The sequence below is a fragment of the Ahaetulla prasina genome, chromosome 1 (assembly GCF_028640845.1).
Source record: "Ahaetulla prasina isolate Xishuangbanna chromosome 1, ASM2864084v1, whole genome shotgun sequence".
NCBI lineage: Eukaryota > Metazoa > Chordata > Lepidosauria > Squamata > Colubridae > Ahaetulla > Ahaetulla prasina.
In genome coordinates, this window is record NC_080539.1 from 120339111 (window position 1) to 120357635 (window position 18525).

General features: G+C 41.4%; 2 protein-coding genes across 3 annotated transcripts in view; both read left to right on the forward strand.

The window, feature by feature from the left end:
- Window positions 1-18525, forward strand: part of BVES (blood vessel epicardial substance) — a 69440-nt gene that overhangs the window by 12867 nt on the left and 38048 nt on the right. Inside the window, exon 1 of one of the 2 annotated variants that reach the window (XM_058174602.1) lies at window positions 10389-10482. The exons of the other annotated variant lie outside the window; for it this stretch is intronic. The gene's annotated coding sequence lies outside the window, so the exon portion shown is untranslated. Of the gene's footprint in view, window positions 1-10388; window positions 10483-18525 lie in introns of those variants that run through there. 2 annotated transcript variants of the gene reach the window in all.
- On the forward strand, window positions 1782-14747 carry POPDC3 (popeye domain containing 3). Its single transcript, XM_058174635.1, has 3 exons — window positions 1782-2273; window positions 10374-10482; window positions 14177-14747. Exons 1-3 carry the CDS (start codon window positions 1786-1788, stop codon window positions 14450-14452), a joined length of 873 nt encoding a protein of 290 aa, XP_058030618.1. The 5' UTR covers window positions 1782-1785; the 3' UTR covers window positions 14453-14747.

An 18525-nucleotide genomic window follows, 5' to 3' on the forward strand; every position in this document is an offset into this window, starting at 1 on the left:
CATTCTGAACACTTTGCATTTATATCCACATCCATGACTGTTCATTTGAAAGAATGATTCAGCTTGACACGCCTTACTTATGGGTAATCTTATTTAGAGCAGAACTGTGAAAATATTAGAAGCATGAATGTAATAATATAAAATGAATTAAATTGGTATTAAACTCTAATTTGCTTAGTCCTTGAAAATAGGTTAGATCTACAAATGGTCACCTAGAATGAGGTTTTATTTTGGTATATAAGAGGCCCTGATCTAACGAAAGATTATCTGTGGTGAGATGCCACAATACTTATTAGTTCCTCTTTTCCTTGCAATCTTCTATGCTCTTCAAAATCTTTTTTAGATAATTGGAACAGTAGGGGATATGGTAGCTCTAGATCAGTGGTAATCAACCTGGTCCCTACTGCCCACTAGTGGGTGTTCCAGCTTTCATGGTGGGCGATAGGGGTTTTGTCCGATACTGAAGCACTTTCCTTTTTTTTTATTTAACTGACTTTAAAAAAAAAATTTCATAGCATTATTTAAAAACATTTTCATTAGGTTTTCATAAAATTCCCTGAGACAATTTAAATTTCTAAAATATACTATTTGTATCGCCCGCACATAAGTTTAGTTCACGTTATGTAAGTGAAACTAAATGGCGCTATAGTGCGACTGCAAACAAAAGAGCCTTGTCCCAGAATAGCTCGCACATCTTCCCCCACACCACCCAGCTGTAACAGATAAGCTGAGCTGGTAGCCGGTGCCCCCCACCCGCAAACCCAATCCATGATACGTGAGGGGCATGCGTAGATGACGATACACGGTGCATTACTGTGGAACCAGTTGGCGGTTAGAAAATTTTATTACTAACAGAGATACAAAAGTGGGTGGTAGGTATAAAAAGGTTGACTACCCCTGCTCTAGATGGAGGTGAACATTGGGGGGAAAATAGTGTCCATCCCTTTTTCCATTAACAGGGTTGTTCTGAATAGAAAACTGCACATAAGAAGCATTCCTGTAAATATTAAAAACCTGGATTTAAATCTTTCACTTTAAGCAAGCATTTGAGAGCTAGTTTGGTCTAATGCAGGGGTGTCAAACTCGATTTCATTGAGGGCCACATCAGGGTTGTGTTTGACCTTGGGTGGCCAGGGTGGGCACAGCCAGATCGGCTTCCTGCAACCCTCTGCCAGCGAAAACGGAGCTCAGGAAGGCCACCCGTGGCCCTCACAAGCTCCATTTTTGCTGGCAGAGGCACCGTGGGTCGTCTTTGCTGTTTCCAGGGTAGCGCCCGGGCCAGTTCCGGCCCCCAGGCCTTGAGTTTAACTCCTTTGCTCTAGTGGTTAAAGCACCAGGCTAGAAACCAGGAGACTTTGAGAGTTCTAGTCCTGCCTGAGGCATTCAGGTGACTTTGAGCCAGTCTCTCTCTCTCTTTCTCAACCCATGATCTCAGGCTGAGGTGACAAGCTGGTTGGTCAATTCCTGTCATGACCAATGAATCAACATTCAGTTGTTCTGAAAAGTTGATCCTGCACCTATGGGGAAATATTAGGAAAATACCTTTAACTATGCAAATATGTTGTTGGTATTATCTCCCCACCGCCCCTTCCCCTGCATCTTTGTGATGTTGTATTTCTCTCTTTCTCCTAGGCAAAGAAGATGTGAAAGTAACAAGAATCAATGTGGAAGAGTATGGATTTCTAAAGAGACAAACTACCCTAGTGCCTGAATGTTTGCTATAGCGGCTCTTCAGGACAGAAAATGCAAAACTACAGAGACAGTGAATAATTTGATATTGCAGCCATGGAAGACAACTCAAGCTTTTGGGACAGTTTGGTATTTTCACACCCAATCTGCATGAACTGGAAGTCAGAAACCGAAGGATCGATCTATCATTTAGCTAGCATTTTGTTTGTGGTTGGCTTTATGGGCGGAAGTGGCTTTTTTGGCTTGCTCTATATTTTCTTTCTGCTAGGGCTGGGTTTTCTCTGCTCATCTGTGTGGTCATGGCTGGATGTCTGTGCAGCTGACATTTTCTCATGGAATTTTATCCTGTTTGTGATCTGCTTCATACAGTTTATTTATGTAACCTACCAAATACGGAGTGTTGCTTTTGACAAAGAATTTCAAGAACTTTACAATGCTTTGTTCCAGCCTTTGGGGATCTCCTTGCCTGTTTTTAGAAAAATTGTCCTCTGCTGTGGTGAAGTTATTACATTAGAGAAGGAACATTGTTATGCCATGCAAGGCAAAACTCCAATTGACAAGCTCTCCTTACTCTTGTCAGGAAGGTTTGTATTATGTTTATCCCTCCTTCTTTCTTTAGAAACAAAAGGTTGAAGAATACCAGATCTTTGGCCTCCTTGGCATTGTTTGAACCTGTTTAAAATGAAGAGTGTGTTTAATGTTTTGACAGTTTAGTACAAGTGTAAACAACATTCCTTAGTCAACAAGCTACTATAGTGGTTTAAAATAAATCAGACCATGGATATGTGAGAAAGCATTGATTGTGACAGGATTTATCTTCTTGAGAAAAACTGCTTTTCTCCTGTGCGCTGCTTACAGAGTCCAAGCAATGGGTGATAACCTTGTCTGATTGGCCAGAGATTGAGTTGTAATTTGTTTAGTCACACCTCCTCCTTCCTGTTTAGCTCCAGTTTGTTAACTCAGTCAGCCTAGAGAGACTTCTGTTATTTGACCTCCATTGCTTAGACTTCTTTCAGCAGAGTTTCAGAGAAAGTAAATATTAGAAAAGCTTCGTAGCTGCTTTACAAGTGGTTTTTGGCACCATGCTCAGCCATGCGCTCATCAGCTGAGCCACTGGGATCAGCGGCAGCGAAATACCCTTTCGGGAGGCCTGCAGGGCGCGTGGACCCGTCAGCTTCTTCTTGATCACTCCGGAGGCAGTATCAGTGAGCCGTGGTGTTAGCTTTGCGCTCTTGGGCTTGGGCATGGATCCGTGGTATCGGATTCCAGCTTCCCTAGGCTAGCTGCAGTAATCAGCACTGAGAAGCCTTGGTGTAGGCTTCGCGCCATTTTGGATTTCCCTCCCCCCTGCAGCCTTACTTTATTCCTGCTTTCAAGCTGTGATGTCAGCTTGGCGTGGCTACAGCCCTCAACTGCCCTCCATACTGGTGTTTTTAATCACCAGGGAGGTAATTACAAAACAATTGGCAACAATTATCAGGGGTTTTCAAATGAGGAGTTTTTATCTGCTGAAATATAACCACCTTGTGAATTTCAAAATGGCGTCCCACAGTCGCTCTCCTTCTCGCACCTCTGCCTCTTTCTCCCTCAGGCATCAAGCCTCGGAGGCTCCAGTTACAAAAAAGGGAAAATCAAGGTCTAAGGGACCCTCCACTAGATCCTAGCCCTCTGTACAAACCTCCACTTCATCTGCATCTGATAAGGATGTCATGAGGTGACAATGTGCCTTAGAAAAACAATTTGACAAGGCCCAAAAAAGGACAGAGGCTGGCAAGGAATCTTCTATCCCTGTCTGCAGCAGGGAAGCAACTGAGCCTTTAGAGAAGGACATTTTGATCCAGGAGCCCCAGCCAGACCAGTTTGGCTGGTCTCCTTCTGATTCTACTGCCAGGCAGGAGCTTCAGGCAGCGAGCATGGATCCCCCTTTGGGGGTAACCAACCCAGAGCCAGGGCCCTTTCATCATCATAGGGCTTCTTGTGCTTCTGCCACTTTCACTCCTACCACGGTGGAGCTCTGCCCAGAGGAAGGCCAAGGCGCTGTACTGTACAAGACCTGTGTGATATGACTGCCCAAACTATCACAAAGGGCATTGATGCTGCCCTTATCCAAAGGGGTTTCTTGGCCCCATTGCCAGTGGCAGATCCAAATCTAAGGGCCATTCCACAAATGGGTCATTCTGACAGGGAGTACATTCTAGACTCTCACTCTCCTTCACCTTCACAACACAGTGACATGTCGCCATCTCTGCCCCTAGTGGTATGGATAGGAAAATGTACACGGTGGAAGAAGAACTTGAGGACCTCCTCAAACGTTGAACCTTTGATGTTCCAGTGCTCAGCTTTGCACATCTAACATCCTTCTGATTCAGCCGAAGGTCTGAAAACTGAGGACCGAAGGGTGGAGCTTGCTGCTCGTAAAACCCACCAAGCAGCCGCCTGGGCCATTCGTTCCGCCACAGTGGCATCCTTTTTCTCTAGGACATCCCTAATCTGGCTTCATCAAATACAGTCCCAGGCATCTCCTGACGACACCCGCTTGCATCAGGACATAAATAAGCTGATTGCTGCTGCAGAATATTCCGCAGATGCAATGCTCAATTCAGCTAATTTTGCTTCATGAGCCTTAGCATCCAATGTCACCTCCAGATGCCTCATGGTTGAGGCACTAGCAGGCCAACATGAAACAAAATGGCTACTAGCAGCGGCTCCATTCAAGGGAGGCTCTCTCTTCGGGGAATCCCTAGACCCTGTCTTGGTAGAAGGCAAAGATAAAAGGAAGATTCTTCCCCATGTCTACAGGCGAGCAGACGGAAAGAACTGTAGGCAGTTCTTTCGAGCATCTGACATGGGGTTTTAGATCCCGGTTTACCAAAGATCCTTTCTACCAACCATGGACAGGCCACAGGACAGACACCCCTTTTGGGATATCTCCAGACAGACCAGACGTCTTTTCTGGATCGCTCCAGACAGCTACAGACCAAACGTCCCTTTTGGGGAGCTGCACGTACCAAGTGACTGTCCCGACAAAAGCCCCATAAGCAGTCACCTTGGCAAATTTGCAAACCGCTAGTGATACACAACCACCGATACCTGGGCATTGCAGACAATAACTCTTGGCCTTACCCTAAAGTTCAGTTCTGAACCCCCTTGACGGTTTATCCAATGCTCAGTGTCACGGGACGCCACCAAGCAGTCTCTGATGGAAGCTAAAATCCAGCACCTGCTGGCCATTCAGGCCATAGAACCTCTTCATCATCAGGGATTCAGCTTCTATTCGATACTCTTTCTGGTACAAAAGAAATCAGGCGGAAGCAGAGCCATCCTAGATCTGAAAAAGCTGAATGTACACATCAAGTACAAACGCTTCAAAATGCAATCCCTGCACACCATTCTGGGTGGCATCAGACAGAGAGATGTCTTGGCATTAATAGATCTACGAGAAGCTATCTGCACATGCCCATCAGACCATCTCACAGAAGATTCCTCAGGTTCTCCTACGTGGGACTACATTACCAATACAAAGCTCTGCCCTTCGGACTATCGTCCACCCCCAGAGTATTCACAAAGCTTCTGGACATGATGGCTGCTCACTTGTGGACAAAACCCATACATTTGCTGGATGACATTTTGGTCCTGTCCTCATCCCCTCAGCAGGTGAGTCTAGACCTCCAGATCATGGTTCAAACCTTCCAAGACCCCGGGTTTACCGTGAATTGGGAGAAGAGTCATATGACCCCCTCCATCAACCTGGTCCATTTGGGAGCAAGGATTGACACTCAGACCAGCCTCGTCTTCCTCTTCTAGGAGTGTCGCTCCAGCATCCGCACTGCCATAAGGAAAGTCAGAACCCTCAGAAGGGTACCATTGATGCTTCTTTCCCAATTGTTAGGCAAAATGATTTCCTGCCTACAGATTGTACCTTGGGCGAGGTTGCACTCCCAACCTCTTCAATGGTTCCTATTACCAAGTAATCGGCAGGTTCAGCAACTCCCCCAAATGGAGTTCCCTTCAAGGTAATCAGATCCTTGGGAATGGTGGATGTTGACAGCCATGGAGCAGGGGTGTTCTTTCAGCGAGCACCCCTGCCTAACCCTGACCACAGAAGTCACCCTCTTCGGATGGGGCACTTATCTACAATCTCATGTGACCCAGGGTCGATGGTTCCCAAATGACCTCCTCAAAGACATCAACTGGTTGGAACTGAGAGCCGCTCATCTGGCGCTCCGCCATTTCCAAGATCAATTGTCAGGGCACCACGTGCTGTTACTGATGGACAATGTCACAGTCAAGGCCATGTGAACTGTCGGGGGCTCCCACTCCAGGGCGCCGATACGCAAGGCTGCAGCGATAGGTCTGTGGGTGTAGAAACATTTGTTGTCCCTGCAGGTGGAACATACCTCCGGGATCTCCAACATCCCAGCGGATTGGTTGAGCAGAACGACCATCGATCAGGCAGAATGGAAACTTCATCCAGATCTGTTCCTCCAGCTGTCTTATTTATTTATTTATTTATTAATCACATTTATATACCGCCCTATCTCCCGAAGGACTCAGGGCAGTTCACAGGCAAGTAAAAACATATAAATACAAATTAAAATAACAATTAAAAAACTTATTCTAAAAAGCCGAATTATTAAAAAGCAGTATAAATAATAAAACCCATTAAAAACCAATATAAATTTAAAATCTAATCCAGTCCTGCGCGGATGAATAAATGTGTTTTAAGCTCGCGACGGAAGGGTCGGAGGTCCGGAAGTTGACGGAGTCCTGGGGGGAGTTCGTTCCAGAGGGTGGGAGCCCCCACAGAGAAGGCCCTTCCCCTGGGTGTCGCCAGACGACACTGCCTAGCTGACGGCACCCTGAGGAGTCCCTCTCTGTGAGAGCGCACGGTCGGTGAGAGGTATTCGGTAGCAGTAGGCGGTCCCGTAGATAACCCGGCCCTATGCCATGGAGCGCTTTAAAGGTGGTTACCAAAACCTTGAAGCGCACCGGAAGGCCACAGGTAGCCAGTGCAGTCTGCGCAGGATAGGTGTCACACGGGAGCCACGAGGGCTCCTCTATCACCAGCAGCCGCATTCTGGACTAACTGCAGCCTCCGGATGCCCTTCAAGGGGAGCCCCATGTAGAGAGCATTGCAGTAATCCAGACGAGACGTCACGAGGGCGTGAGTGACCGTGCATAGGGCATCCCGGTCTAGAAAGGGGCGCAACTGGCGCACCAGGCGAACCTGGTAGAAAGCTCTCCTGGAGACGGCCGTCAAATGATCTTCCAAAGACAGCCGTTCATCCAGGAGGACGCCCAAGTTGCGCACCCTCTCCATCGGGGCCAATGACTCGCCCCCAACAGTCAGCCGTGGACTCAGCTGACTGTACCGGGATGCCGGCATCCACAGCCACTCTGTCTTGGAGGGATTGAGCTTGGGCCTGTTTCTCCCCATCCAGACCTGTACGGCTTCCAAACACCGGGACAGCACTTCGATAGCTGACAACCACTTCAATAGCTGACAACCAAATTCGGCCCACCCCAAGTAGGCCTCTTTGCCAACCCAGCGAATGCACAACTTCCATGGTTTTACACCAGATTCTGATCCCCAGCAGCCAAAGGGAGAGACACCTTCCATTGTCCGTGGCCCCAGTGCATTCCCCCCAATACCTCTACTACTGAGAGTCATCAGGAAGATCCTGGAGGAAAGCACAGAGTTCTCCACGTAGCTCCTCACTGACCCAGATGGACCTGGTTTGCAGACCTATTGACCCTATCAATATCACCTTCCTGGAGGATCCCTTCAGACAGGATCTCCCTCAGCCAGGGGGCTGTGCTACATTCGGAACCTCAATGATTTCAGCTGGCCATCTGGCCCTTGATCCTAAGAAAGGACCGATTCTCTAGAAAGGTAATCTCTACCATCCTTGCTTTTGATGTCTGTCGACAACCCACATATACAACGTCACATGGAATTCTTTTTGCTGCTGGTGCACTAGAAGGGTGCTAGCGTCAACATCGACCACTGTTCCTCAGGTATTGGACTTCCTGCAGGAAGGAAGGACTAGAGGTTAATACCCTCCATAGATAAGTAGCCACTTTTGCAACTATTCTCTCCTGTGAGGGAGCTTCAATCCTCTCTCAACACGCAACAACTCAACAGCAGCTTTCTAATAGGGGCTTCCAATCTGCGACCTCCGCCCATTCACAGATACCCTTCTTGGGACCTGTCCCTCGTCTTACAGGCACTCATGTCCTTTCTGTTCGAACTGTTGAGTTCTTCCAGTCTCAGGCTTCTGACCCTTAAGGTCATCTTTCTCATCGGCATCACTTCTGCTCGTAGAATCTCGGAACTGGCGGCTCTCTCAGTACGGAAGGATTTGTATATTATGCATCCTGACAGAGTCATCCTCCGCCTGGACCCGACATTCATTCCGAAAATCAACTGCTGGTTCCACCGGGCCCAGGAGGTCATCTTACCGGATTTTTGTCCAAATCCCAAACATCCCACTCAAGCTTCTATACTAGAGATATGCAGGGCAGCCACTTGGGCATCGCCTTCTCCCTTCATCAGAAACTGCAAACTTGACATGTTTGCCTCAGCAGAGGCGGCTTTTTGGAGAAGGGTCTTGCAGCAGGTTCTTCCAGTTGACAGGACCCTGGAGGTTTCTACTCCCCACCCTAGGGATGCCTAGCTTGGGCATTTCCCATTGCTTGGGCTCTCTAAGCAGTACATAGGAGACGGAACATTGTACTTACCTAACGTTCATTCTATGTACGCTGCGTGAGAGTCCAATCCCTTCCTAATTTTCTAACGGGGGTCTGGGAGAGTATGTTTTTTTATCATTACAGGTTACGTCTTCTCCAGATCCAGACTATCGTTAACGAACTGAAGCTAAACAGAAAGAGGAGGCATGACTAAACAAATTACAACTCAGTCTCTGGTCAATCAGACAAGGTTATCACCCATTGCTTGGACTCTCATAAAGCGCACATAGAATGAATATTCAGGTAAGTACAATGTTCCTTTTCTTTAGCACTGGAAAATTTTAATGATACTGAAAACAAAAAACTTTGGATAGGTTTCTTAGGACTTAGAATATTGTATATTCAGTGTATCATTTTTCACTGGCTGATCCCTTTTAAAATTGTTGTATCTGCCCCCCCCCAGCCCCTATTTCTGCTATGTTTTGTATTGTGTTACAACTTTTGTTTAATTTGCATAATTCTCAAAACCAAAAAAACTGGTATACCTGGGACTTTGAGACCAGCACTTATTCTTGGAACATATTCATATGTTTCATGTGAGGGCTGTATTCATTTTAATTTCCTAAATTTCATTAAAGAGTGATATATTGTCAAATCAGTTATTGCAGCAACATTTCATTTCTCCCAATTTCATTTCTTTTTTCTATCCATGTTCTGGAACATTGGAGAAACTGCAGGTTGAACTGCAGGTTGAATTCATGTCCCTTTGTTTTGTACCAAAATCAGAGTGGGGATCATCTTTGGATTTGCTGAATATTGAATCTTTTCAAATAATTGATTAATAATTTTTGTTTTTAATTGGTTCATGAAAGAGTCAAAGTAGAATAGAAGATAGACCAATAGACCTGAAATATGTCTGCAAGGGTTTTTTTTATTCTGAATTTCAACGACTTGCCTGCAGAAGTTGTGAATGCTCCAACACTGGAAATTTTTAAGAAAATGTTGGATAACCATCTGACTGAGATGGTGTAGGGTTTCCTGCCTGGGCAGGGGGTTGGACTAGAAGGCCTCCAAGGTCCCTTCCAACTCTGTTGTTATATTATATTATATTATATTATATTATATTATATTATATTGAGGGGTACAACTCTATTTTACAAAGTGTGTGGATATATAAACAGGATCTGGGTGCAGTTCTGAAATAGTAGTCCATAGTCCAGCCATCTGTTTCCGATAGTGGTCAGACAGAAACGTTAGTGGTTCCTCAAGTTTAACAAAAGGAACTTAAACTTATTTCCAATCTGGTCACCAAACATTGATAATTTTATTTAGGATGATATCTAAAAAACCTTAATAAGATTATCTGAATTTGACTTATTGTAATCTCCCATTTCTTATTCTCAGAAATTCTGTGAATTCTACATAATGGAAATATTATAGTCCATGTAGCACATTATAGATAGAAAATCCTTGACAGCCTCTAGCCATTTTCATTGTTCCTGTATGGTATTTTTGTCTTTCTGGCACTGCAGCGACAAGCCAGGCTTATCTTGCAGAATGAATGTCTTTGAAATTGTGTACTTATTTTTTTTTGGCCAGGATTTGTGTTTTGTAGCTTTGTTGTTGTTTGTTTCTCTCTGGGTTTGTGCTTTTCTTGAATACTTACTGGATAATTTCCAAGGAGATTCAAGAATATTAAGAAAGATGCAACTTGGTATTATTTTCGTGGGGTGGGGGTTTGCATCAGCAATTGCCACTCTCCATATGGACTGAAAATCTACAAATAAATGTATGTATTTTATTACTAAATGCATAAAAATATTAAGCATAAAAATGATGGTCCTCCAATATATAAGATATTAAAAACTTTAATACCACTGACATGGCATAAACTACTCAAAATTTAAACATTTTTTACCCCGACCATAAACCTAGGCATTATTTTCCTTTTCTTTTGCTGGCAGTTATTAACACAAATTGATCTGTTTTATTAGAGTTAGAGTGACGGTGGATGGGGAATTTCTGCATTATATTTTCCCTCTTCAATTTCTGGATTCACCTGAATGGGATTCATTAAGACCCACAGAAGATGGCATTTTTCAGGTAGGGAACTTCTGTGAAACTATCAGATAAAACTCTCCTTTTCCAGAACTGAACCACTGATATTACAGGAAATACCCAATTTAAGATTAAAGAATTAGCTCTCTAAGAATTTGTATTAACATCACCTTTTTTTATAAGGAAGATCCAAATACAAGGATAATTAATGAAAATGCCAGCAGAATAAAGTATGTGAAAGTTTAAGCAAAATATTAGTTCAGTAATTTTGAAAAAGAAACACTTTCTGGGTAGGCCTTTCCACACATTTTCTTTTCTACTTGCCACTTGAATTAGCAGCTAATGCTGACAACATAGTTTTGTAATTAATAATATCCAGAATCTAGAGTGGCTTGTAATGCCAGCAAAACCAGTTTTCTAGCATTAGGGCTGCTTTAAGCTAGGACCATTCGTTTTCAATCTTTTGAAGTTACAACAGCACTGAACAAAGGGACTTATGACCAGTATCCAAAATTATGGACATTGATATGCCCCCCTACAGGCACATGATCAAAATTGGCCTACTCATACTTAGGACCACAGGGGTGCTTCAATTCCCCATCTATTTACCACCCTTCCTGTCTATGCCCTTTTGGCACTTGCACTACACACTAGCCGATGTTTGCCATCTCGTTGCTTCTGTTGCTGACCAAACATGCCTGGCCTGACCCTTTGTCACATCTGCTGGCCACAAAGGTTTTCTTGCCAATGTTACATATGATAGCTTTCTCACTAGCGGAATGGGACAACTCACTATGACCATCTCACTGCAGCCAATTCACCACAGGACAATTCCATGCATTCCATTCCGCCGTTTCTTCAACATTATTTCCATTTTTGTCAATGGAAATAATGCCGAAGAAACAGTGGTGGATAACATTTATTGTGTTGAATTAACCTGCATACATTGTCCTGCAACAAGTTGGCCACGGCAAGTTGTCCTAGACCCCTCACAAGACCTGGGGAAGATGAGCTCACAGTTTCCTTGCAAAAGACCAGGGCGGGCACACCTAATCAACAGCAGGAGCAAGAAGATGGTGAAGGTCAGCTGGAATAGCTGAGGGAGTGGGGACCTTGAGTCAGGATGGCAAGGGCAACCACAGTGGCTACCCAGCTTCTGAGCCATGCTGTTGCAGCTTCTCAGGGCACAATAGCTTTGTGGCATGCCACTGTTTGGTCTGGTGGCTGAAGCTTTATGCTGTGGGTCAGGGACTTCTTGCAGCTTCTTTATGCTGTGGGTCAGGGACTTCTTGCAGCTCGCCAAGGGTGGAACTCCCGGAGGAAGTTGGTTCCTCGTGGTGAGACACAAAGATCACTTTATCTGTGCTGTCTACTGTGCCTTCTGATTCAGATAGACACAACGGATCTTTGTCGTCATTCAGGATTTCACCATGCAGCCGCTTAGCCACCTTGTGGCCAGTGGTTTCAAAATCACACAATTATGGGACTGCTTGGTGCCCCAAAGGGCAGGTGCAGGATGGCCAAAAGGATAGAAATGAAGGAGAGGAGGCAGTTGGGAGGAGTTGAAAGAGAGGTAGTCCCTTACCTGTAAGAACTAAGGCTCAGGGTTGGTAGGGGTCAAACCTGGAATGTTTTGGATAGAGGTAGGTCCAAACAACCAGTTGTCTTTGCTTACTGAAGCCATGGGGGAATTCCAGTCCCAATTGTGATCAGAAATACTGATTCTCTCTCCCTCTCTCTGCATCCACACACACACACACACACACACACACACTTTCAAGTCAGTGTTGACTCCTGTCAACTTGCTGGACTTATCTCAAGTTTTTGTGCCGTGGTTTTCATTAGTAGTTTGCCATTGCCTTCTTCCTAGGCCTGAGGGAGAGTGACTGGGCCATGGTCACTCAGCTAGCTTCATGCCTAAGGCGGGAACAGAATTTTCTAGCTGGGTGAATTAATCACTTTATCAGTCTGGCTCTCTGATTTGAATAGCAGTGTCTAATTCAAAAACAAAACAGTGAATCGGCTCCAAGAGTTTAAGAGCATCAGGTCATTGTTTTGTCATGGTTTCATTCCTATTCATAGGAATGTTTACAGAAATTCAAAATGGGTGATCATACCTCTCTTCCCTAACAGCTATGTTGTGTCATGTAACAGTAGCATTTTGTTCCAATGCCATTTAACAGGTATAATGAAGTCATTTAAGAGGATCATTAAGTTAACTGGCAGACCACTATTCCTAATACTGATTTGGGACTAGGATAAGACTATAAAGGGAGACCTTGTCAGGTATATCAGGACCTGAATTTATACAGAATTTCAAGGAAGGGGGCCTTCCCTTCAGTGGCACCTACTCTTTAGAGTTTTCTTCTTCAGATGCTCACTGTGATAATATTTTCAACTTCAGTCCATTCCACCTAGGTTTGGTCTGGGTGAGTTTGAATATATTCTGTCTTAAACATCCTTCAGGGGGATTAAAATGATTGTTTGTATAAGTTTAAGTGCTGATTTTTAATGTTTAATTTTCTTTTCTGTATATTTTGATACGGTAAAGGAAGTGACATATAACTAGAAATATATATATATATATATATATATATATATATATATATATATATATATATATATATATATATATATATATATATATATATATATATATATATATATATATATATATACACATACACACACACACACACACACACACACACATACACACATTCATATACATATATATGCATAAGTAAAAAATAGTCTTCCACGTCAGTGAACCAAGTACTTCTTTTTGCTGCTTAAGTATGGCCCCATCTGCCCATTGTTGCACCATATGCTTTAGTGAAAAGCTTCCTGAGAATGTTCCTTTAGATTCAGACTCAAAAAACAACATGGTCTGTGAAGACTCTGGCACCCGGCCTTAGTTCCATGCCATTCTGCCAAGGGTGGGAAATGTCCACTGACAGCGCTTGTTATTGGACATGAGGCAAAAATAAGGAAGCCAAGGAAAATTTAAAACATTTACCAATGGAAAAAACAAAGCATGGAATACAAATCTAAACAATGAACATTTTTTTCAGTACCTAGGGAGTATTTTGCTGATAATTTTCTGTACATGATGATAAGGAATTTCCGTAATGCTTGATCAAGTAACTAAATCCATGTACATGAAATTGGAAAAATTGCCTGTGTCTTTTCTTTCTTCCTTGCTTGCTTCTCCTTCTCCTTCCCCTTTCTCTTTTTTTTTCATGTTTTGGATTTTTAGCTCCTTATGTCAGAGGCTTGTCCTCTTGTAGCACTGTAAGTAGAAAAAACACAATAAACCTTCATTTTAATGGCTCATTTGAGGAGAAGAGGTGTCTGTAAAATTCAGCATGAATCCTGTGTTTATCAGAAGTACTGTTCTTTTAATAGAATGCCCAAATTAAAGATATGTCTCCTCTGGATAAACTTGTCTTTGAAAAAGAAATACAATAAAGATAGATAGCTTTTGTACTTGGATAACCTATCCAGTAAGAGAAATATATTTGTAGCAGAGAATGCTAGTAAATGAAGAAGAGTTAGAATGAAAGTCATGAATAAACCATTTTGCAATTTTGATTGATAAGAGTATAGGAAAGGAAAAGAAAAAGAAAAGGAAGAGTCTTATTTTTGTTTTGTTTTTAATTTTGGGTTTTTAAGCACAATGATAAAAATACCAATTTTTCTTTTTTCCCTTCCCCATACTTGGGAATATGTCTTTCAGGTAACCCTTACGGCCGAAACAGATTGTCATTATGTGGCGTGGAGGAGAAAAAAATTATATTTACTCTTTGCAAAACACCGATTCATCTCACGTCTGTTTTCAATCCTGATTGGAAATGATATTGCTGATAAACTCTATGCATTGAACGACAGAGTGAGCCAAGGGAAAAGATTTCGATACGATATTCGGCTACCAAATTTCTATCATGTATCAGCACCTAACACACCAAAAAAAAAATCTGCAGACCATTTTCAAAACAATTCAAGACAACAATAAAATTAAAGACAATATACCTCTTACTACAAAATGACATAATTTTGCCTTGTTACCACCATTAAATGGTGAAACGTACTATGATGGTATCATGTGAAAGACTCTCAAAAAGGGAGTCGGACTAGCTCAGGCTGTAAGGAGCCTGTTATTAGAACACAGTAGCCTGCAATTACTGCAGGTTCAAGCCCGGCCCAAGGTTGACTCAGCCTTCCATCCTTTATAAGATAGGTAAAATGAGGACCCAGATTGTTGGGGGGGCAATAAGTTGACTTTGTAAATATACAAATAGAATGAGACTATTGCCTTATACACTGTAAGCCGCCCTGAGTCTTCGGAGAAGGGCGGGATATAAATGTAAAAAAAAAAAAGAAAAGGAAGAGTCTTATTTTTGTTTTGTTTTTAATTTTGGGTTTTTAAGCACAATGATAAAAATACCAATTTTTCTTTTTTCCCTTCCCCATACTTGGGAATATGTCTTTCAGGTAACCCTTACGGCCGAAACAGATTGTCATTATGTGGCGTGGAGGAGAAAAAAATTATATTTACTCTTTGCAAAACACCGATTCATCTCACGTCTGTTTTCAATCCTGATTGGAAATGATATTGCTGATAAACTCTATGCATTGAACGACAGAGTGAGCCAAGGGAAAAGATTTCGATACGATATTCGGCTACCAAATTTCTATCATGTATCAGCACCTAACACACCAAAAAAAAAATCTGCAGACCATTTTCAAAACAATTCAAGACAACAATAAAATTAAAGACAATATACCTCTTACTACAAAATGACATAATTTTGCCTTGTTACCACCATTAAATGGTGAAACGTACTATGATGGTATCATGTGAAAGACTCTCAAAAAGGGAGTCGGACTAGCTCAGGCTGTAAGGAGCCTGTTATTAGAACACAGTAGCCTGCAATTACTGCAGGTTCAAGCCCGGCCCAAGGTTGACTCAGCCTTCCATCCTTTATAAGATAGGTAAAATGAGGACCCAGATTGTTGGGGGGGCAATAAGTTGATTTTGTAAATATACAAATAGAATGAGACTATTGCCTTATACACTGTAAGCCGCCCTGAGTCTTCGGAGAAGGGCGGGATATAAATGTAAAAAAAAAAAAGAAAAAGAAAAAAAGGTCAACTTTTAAAATAAAAATCATGTTCTTTCCTAGCAGACAATCTAGTGGGACTTTTCACACTGTTTAGAACCAGCAGATTGTACACATAGATTGTATATTATGATTCACTTCTGTTGACTTGTTCTGCTCATCTTATTACTTTGGGAGAATAGGGGCAGATATGAATCATCATTTGATACAACTTCTTGTAGTTGTACTTTATTGTGTTTTCAAAAACAACATTTGCATAGAGCTTTTCTTCCTGCTTATTAAAATCTCCTTGTCATCATGAATTATGCAAGCTATTTTATCATAGAGAAGAGCAACAAGCAAGCCGTCTTTTCAAAAGAACCTTGGTTCACTTGTGCTTAATTCCAATGCATATGTTTGGCCTACAGATTTACAGTAAATGGCCCATGTGACAAAAAAATTGAACAACCTGAAAGAAGACTTGGCACTTCCTTTCTTTCTATCATAAACTGATGCTTTTGGATATACAACAATAGACATAAATACTACTATTTCGAACTCAAAAAGTGTATCAATCACTTTAAATGTTAAAATTTATGTAGCATAAAAATGTTCCATTATTTATATAGCACAGAAAGCAGCTACAGTATCTTGATGGATGGGGCACTATATATTTTAAGAACAATGGAAATGTTATGGGAAAGGAATTATTTCTTAAAGGGCAAATATTGGGGGAGCGGGGTTCCCCTAGTCAAAAAGAAATTGAGAGTTTCCAAGCACACTTAAACTAATGCCACTCCAGTGAACTGAAACAAAGGCAATAAATGCTACTGTATATAAAAACTCTAAAACTCACATATATACAAACAAATCAATTGGTCTCCTTTCCTTTGCTCCAACATATCAGACTAACCTCAGGAACATGGAAAACTATCTAGAAATCCCATAAATCACAGTCTTACTTGTATCAGAAGAGTTTGAGATTTATAACAGGAATAATGAGCATATTTTTCATCTCAGATTTTGAATCTAGGCAATAGACCTGTATTTTTCAAGAGGTTATCACAAAACAATAAAATCCTGTTATTCTAGAAAGGTCTAGTGTTGATAATCCCAGGTAATGAGAGATGAGCACTCAAAGGTAACTGATTTAAAATATTCCTCCTCATAACTTAAAATTCTATATTTATTGAAACCTACTGGTACAACAAGAAAGAAAGAGCATAGGAGATAAGAATTTGAAGAGTACATAAGAACATAAGGCAGTGCCCTGCTGGATCAAACTATTGGCCCATCTAGTCCAGCGGTCTATTTTCACAGTGGCCAAGCCACTGCACAAGAAAGTCCACTAGTCTTCTTGTAGATAGTCTCAGAGTAGCCATGCTGCTACCAAAGCTAATGGCCATTGATCCCGTGAAGTTCCATGAATTGGTCCAACTCTTGAGGCTAACCAAGTGGTTTGCCAGCACATCTCACTGTAGCAAATTCCAAATTATGCTTTATATTAAAAAAAACCTTTTGTCTATCCTGATTCTTTCAGGACTCAGTTTCATTGAGTGACTTCTGGTTCTAGAATTTGGGGGAAGGGAAAATAGCTTCTTGTGTACTTCATCTGCACCATGCATAACTGTATACCTCAATCATGTTGCCTCCCCTGGGACCAAGAATACCAGCTGAGATTTTTGATTTATTCAAAGCTTGGGAAGTATTAAAAAGTCCTTCATTCTTCATAAATTGCCCAATGTTGATTTTTTTTAGACAGCAATACTAGTTTATTACGCCATTTTACATGCAAAATCAACTAGAAAAATAATATTGTAACAATTGCAAACACATGGCCATTATACAGACGATGGTTTAATTTTACCCATTTTTCAGGACTGAACAATGTCTCTGAGCCTGGTTGTTTTTTTGGCAGACATTTCATTACCCAAACGAGGTAACATCTGCAAGAAAACAATCAACCTTAGAGAGCACCAAGAACTCCTCGTTTTAACCCTGAGTTACAAATATTCCCCTTTATTAATATCAACTGCATTGTATAATCTTGGGCTTAACATCTCTTTAAAGGAAGAAAAAGTGCACATAGTTTCCTATCTCACTAACTGATAAAGCTTCCTTATTTTTAGGAATAGTATAAGGAAAATGTATATTTCTTTGGTCCTCAAAGTACAACCTGTATTATAATGCTGTTGTTTCTGTGGACGGGACAACTAGGACAAATGCCATTATTTTTAAAGTCATGTTCAAAAGCCAGAAAGATTTGAGCAATAGGTTTTGAACTCTATGCTGTGAAAGATTCCAGAATCTAGTTATCTGGCACTTTGCTTGATCTGTCTGATTCTTGGCTAACCACAGGCTTTTGTTTTATTTATAAGATTAGTAATGGTGTGTTACTGTTCTGTTTTGGATTTATTCTGATTTGTCACTACATTGTTTCTTTCCAGAAACAGAAATTACAGGACAATTAATTCAAACCAAATACATTAGATTCAGTTAGGAGTAGTTGCAATATTGATAATAAAGAATCACAATGAATGTTGTCTTCTATTTTTGTTGCTTATACTCAGGGGAAGCTTAGAAAATTGATGATTTATATATAAAAACTTTAAAAGAATTGAAACAATTTATATTTTCTATGCTAAATGTACTTGTCCAATATTTTACAGATGTGTACTTTACAAATATTTAAATTTTAGTATAAACATGTATTTTCTTAGCATTTCAGAATAGTTTGACTTTATGGAATGGCAGAAGGTTTTAGAAATAGTTTTTAGTAATTTAAAAATGCATTAAATATGTTGCTACCAGCAGGTATATTTAGTAGAAATGTATACATAAAAGCTTTTGTATGTTCAGCAATCGTATAAATATTCTGCATCCACTCTATTATCCATGCAAATACATATGTATATGAGATTCTAAAATGTAATTGTTTAGTTTCAAGATAAACTTTACGGTTTGTGGAAAGTGTCTAATGTATTGA